Genomic DNA, 5,000 nt, shown 5'->3' with positions numbered 1-5,000 from the left:
CTGTCTCCTGCACTTTGCCATAACACCGCTAAGCCAGGGCAAAGCAATAAAAGTGAAGGATAGGGAGACATTGCATCAAGATGTGGAATTTATTTTTTGGGGGTGGGGTGGGGGCTCGGATAGTCGAGAAACCTGCTCCTTAGAAAAGAAAACGTCTGTTGGCTAAATAATCCACCGGAGGTTAACCCAATAAACACCAAAGAGCTCGGAACATTCATCACTTCTGTTCTTGGAAACAAAAGAGAAACGTTGAGAGGAAAAACGTGGAGGTTTAGGGCTTCTGGGAGGACGTGTGTGTGTGTGTGTGTGTGTGTGTGTGTGTGTGTGTGTGTGTGTGTGTGTGTGTGTGTGTGTGTGTGTGTGTGTGTGTGTGTGTGTGTGCGTGCGCGTGTCCAATAAAGTGTGTCTACATGTTCGGATAGTCTTTCTAAAGAGCAAAAAAAAAGGAAAAAAAAAAAAAGGCCGTCCATTTGCTTTGATGAAGCTGGACCTCTTAAAAGTGAGGAGGCAGCACTGTGAGACTTCAAGAGATCACGTAAATAAGACACACATGAGTGCCCCGCACGCACACACGCACGCACGCACGCACGCACGCACGCACACACACACACACACACACACACACACACACACACACACACACACACGCGCGCGCGCGCACGCACGCACGCACGCGAATAGCGCCGAGCTACGTTCCCAAAGGCGAACTCAAGTCCGCCAACACGCGTGGAAGCGGGGGAAGGAGAGCCCGGCAGGCAGAGGGTAGAGCCCGGCGGTTGTTGTGTTTGGAGCCAGGTTCCGCCGGGGTGTGACGCGCGGCGTGGAGCCCGTGTCTCCAGCAGGAGAGCAGAGTCAAACGGGGTCCAGATGTCCCCTCCGCCGACGGAACATTAGAGGGGAACGTTTTCTATTCCCTCCCCGAGCGCTCGTCTCTGCCGGGTTCTGGGGAAGATATCTGAGGAATACCACAGATTTGGGAAGCCGTTTTTTTATTTTATTTTTTTCAAGATGACATACGTTTGGCCTTCGTTTTATTTGTTGGTCTTTTAACAACCGGTTGTCGATCCGATGTGACGGTGATGAGGGAGCAATTTGCCACGTCGGCTTTTCGCAGCTTTAACAACTCTCTCGCTCGGCTTTGTCTCTCCCTCGCAGGTCTCGGCGAAGCCATCAGCCCGGGTGTTGTGGTATTTCTGACTCCGTCTTCCCGCTGGAGACCACTTTGTTTTGTTTTATCTTCGCAGAGTTTGAACGCACTCGTTCACCTCAGACACCCTTCTGCTGGCGCTCCCAAAGCAGGACGGATCAAGTTGCGGAGCTCGGTTTGGCCGCGTGTCAACGCAGGTTTTTTGGTTTGTGGGCCTCCTTGTTTTCTTGTGGCACAGACGGAGGACGTAAACTTTGGGGGGCGATGGGGCATCAATCTGACCGATGATCAGATTCAGATCAGATTCAGATTCAAAATCAGATTTTTTCCTAATATCAAGAGGGTCATTTTGATATAAAGCTTGCTATTAAAATAAATTTTCTTTCTATTCTAATGCATGCGCTTTGAAATATACTTTCTGAAAGGTCATTTTTAGTCTGTCTCCATGTCCGGAAAACAACATAATTGGACCGAATGATAACGACAGGTAAATAGCACCAATCAACACGCTTCCCTCTGTGGGAACGATTCAGCAATGGCTCCAAGACGCTGCTTCATGCACCAAGGAACAACAAGTCTGTTCTCTTAGGCAGAGAGCAAAGTAATGAAGCTACACTCTATGTATGTATGTATGTATGTATGTATGGATGTATGTATGTTTGTATGTATGTATGTATGTACGTACAGTATGTATGTACATACAGTATGTATGTATGTATGTATGTATGTATGTATGTATGTATGTATGGATGTATGTATGTATGTATGTATGTATGTATGTACTGTATGTATGTATGTATGTATGTACATAAAGTATGTATGTATGCATGTGTGTATGTATGTATGTACGTACAGTATGTATGTATGTTTGTATGTATGTATGTATGTGTTTGTTATGTATGTATGTATGTATGATATATATGTATATATGTATGTAATGTATGTATGTAATGTATGTATGTTATCTTAGTATGTATGTATGTATGTATGTTATATATGTATTATGTATGTATGTAATGTATGTATGTTATCTTAGTATGTATCTCATGTATATATGTATGTATGTATGTATGTATGTATCTTATGTATGTATGTATGAACGTATGTATGTATGTATGTATGTATGTTATGTTATGTATGTATGCAATTGTATGTCATGTATGTATGTATTGATGTTATGTATGTATGTAATGTATGTATGTTATGTTATGTATATATGTATGTATGTCATGTATGTATGTATTGATGTTATGTATGCATGTATGTATGTATTTATGTATGTATGTTATGTGTGTTATGTATTCTTTGACAGAAATTTCCTCTGGCTCTCTCTCTCTCTCTGACACACCAGGAGATGACATGTGTCGTTGGTACATTTTAAACATTCAGAACAAAGAACAAAGGACGTAGCAGACGGCTCTGGATGGAGCCAAACCAAAGCTTTAGTGCTATAGACGCTCAGAGATGTTTATTTTCGTAATTAAGTGGCTTCTACTACTGTCATTACCTTAGTTTACACAAGGTAAAAACAATGTTTTGTTTTTGTACATAATAAGTGTTTTACTATTTACTTGTTTATTAATTTTGATTTACTACAACTATGTATTTTTATGTTGTTAGTATTTTATATGTTAATTTAAAGGAAGTCAACGTTTTTTCCAGAAAAAAACGCCGGACAACTTTTCATATTTACTCCAAATGAATATGGTAAATTTAACATCGGCGTATAACTGCAGAGCCCCGGGCATTCAAGAGAAACACCAAAACCCGAGCCCAGGAAGTTGCTTAGAAACGTCCTCTTGGCAACAGAGAACGAGTCTTACCAGTAGGACACGTCCAGGGGCTGGAACTGACCCCGGCTGATGAGGTCAGCGAAGAAGGACTCCGTCTCGCGGCACGCCGTCCCGTTGCCGATGACGACCTTGTTACAGCTGGGACAAAAATAAACCACAGGAAGAAAAGCGTATGAACAGCTTTGGCGTGCGTGTTGGATGTAGTTGGGCAGAGGCGGTGAAATCACCGAGCAGGCGTCCGGTCGCACACGTACAGTGCAACGCTGTAGTTAGGAGGTTGGTGCTGGAGTGCAGTACCTGTACTTGATCATGAGGTGGCGCAGTTTGTCTGCCTCCGGTTGCTGGCCTGCCCTGTGCAGGTAGACCACGTCGGTGTGGAGGATCTGGCCTGAGACCGGGTCGGACATCAGACAGACGGACATCAGAGAGACAGATAAATGCTTTTTAATGGAAAAGGAAGGACAACGGCTATGACGCCAAGCACCGAAGGTGTGTGTGTGCATGAATGTGTGCCAGCGTGAGCTGTGGCCGGATAATCAGTCACTCCGAAGGAGGGGCCGAGCCGCGCTCTGTGTGAGACCACAGCAAACAGAGAACACACACACACACACACACACACACACACACACACACACACACACACACACACACACACACACACACACACACACACACACACACACACACACACACACACACACACAACCAACCAACAGCGCTCCATCCACAGCCAGCACGGCCAGCAAACACACACAGACACGCGCTCAGGAAGTGTAAGTTCACGGCGGCGTTCTCTTTCTCCATCTTGGGACGCACCGGACATCTCCTCCTTAGTTCCCGAAGGCACTGAAAACCTGCGTTGAAGGCGGCAGAAGGACGTACGTACTGGTGGGGGACAGAACGGCCAGCTTGCAGCCGTGTCTGAAGCCGGGATCCACGGCCATGATGACGCAGCCCCTGATGGGGCAGACCAGCAGGCGCTGCCGCAGGTTGCGCACAAACATGGCGATGGACTCCTTCTCCGCCGCCGCCGTGAGCTTCCCTCTGGGGAAGGAGAGGGAGGAGGGAAACCACCGAACGAAGCGGCAGGATCAAAGTGCGGCCGCACACTTGAGTCATAATTCAATAAAAAAACAGCGGCAAATGAACTTCAGCGAGAACTGGAGCTAGAGCCGGCGGTCACAGCATCTATCTGAGGATTAAGAATGACTCCGATTTGACCAAAAAAGTAATAAAAGACTGAACCCGACCAAGCTGAAAAGCAAAATCCCGCCAGACGAGTCCAGTTGGAAGAATCCACAGCAACTGTTACGTCAATTCTCCAAGTTGCCCATTTTTCACCCTTCCATACGATAATATCCAAGTGCCTTCATTTTAAGCTTCATCTGCTTTACAGTGGGGCTCACCTGACACCGACGGTAACATAACAACATTATTTACTGTTATAATAAGACAGTAGATCCCTTCCAGAAAACACCCGAAGACCCTGCTCATCGGGGAACACCTGAAGACCTCACCCTCTCTCAGCTGTGACTCTTCTTGTTTTGTTGTCGACGGGGCTCATTTTAAGTTGTGATATTGACACAATGTGCGAACAACGTATGAGTACTTACCGTGGACATACCGAAAAATAATTCCAATAACACAGCTTTTATTCTGATTCCTTACAGCTACCCTGCACTTGTATCTGGTTGAATATAGACACAGGTTTTCTCAAGCTCACGAAGCTCACACACGCACGCACGCACGCACACACACACACACACACACCTGTAGCCTCTAATGAGGAGAGGTGCAATGAGTCTTTTATAAGAGTCCTCCACAGCATCCGAGATGATTTTCGTGAGCGCTGGTCTCCCAAATGACTTTGGCCTCCACCTGCAGCGCACGTCAGGACGGCGGCAGAGAAGGAATTGATTAGAAAATTTAAAAGAAAAAAAATATATATATATACATATATATATATATATATATAACACGGTGACATGACGTGAACTCGTCTTGATATGAACGTAACATTTGACAATCCTCCTCATCACGACAGTGATCAGATCCTTCCT

General features: G+C 45.4%; 1 protein-coding gene across 1 annotated transcript in view; it reads right to left on the bottom strand.

The window, feature by feature from the left end:
- Window positions 1–2,966: 2,966 nt before the first annotated feature.
- Window positions 2,967–5,000, bottom strand: part of LOC307242082 (S1 RNA-binding domain-containing protein 1-like) — a gene marked incomplete at its 3' end in the record, with an annotated part of 19,785 nt that continues 17,751 nt past the window's right edge. The window contains exons 11-14 of the mRNA XM_080016417.1: window positions 4,711–4,818; window positions 3,827–3,984; window positions 3,238–3,328; window positions 2,967–3,078 (exon numbers count right to left, since the gene is read on the bottom strand). Coding sequence (XP_079872543.1) covers window positions 2,967–3,078; window positions 3,238–3,328; window positions 3,827–3,984; window positions 4,711–4,818 — 469 coding nt within the window. The remainder of the gene's footprint in view (window positions 3,079–3,237; window positions 3,329–3,826; window positions 3,985–4,710; window positions 4,819–5,000) is intronic.

The sequence above is a fragment of the Zeus faber genome (genome assembly GCF_960531495.2).
Source record: "Zeus faber genome assembly, chromosome: 16".
Classification (NCBI taxonomy): domain Eukaryota; kingdom Metazoa; phylum Chordata; class Actinopteri; order Zeiformes; family Zeidae; genus Zeus; species Zeus faber.
The sequence above is the reverse complement of the archived record's forward strand: the minus strand, read 5'-3'. Positions and strand labels throughout refer to the sequence as shown.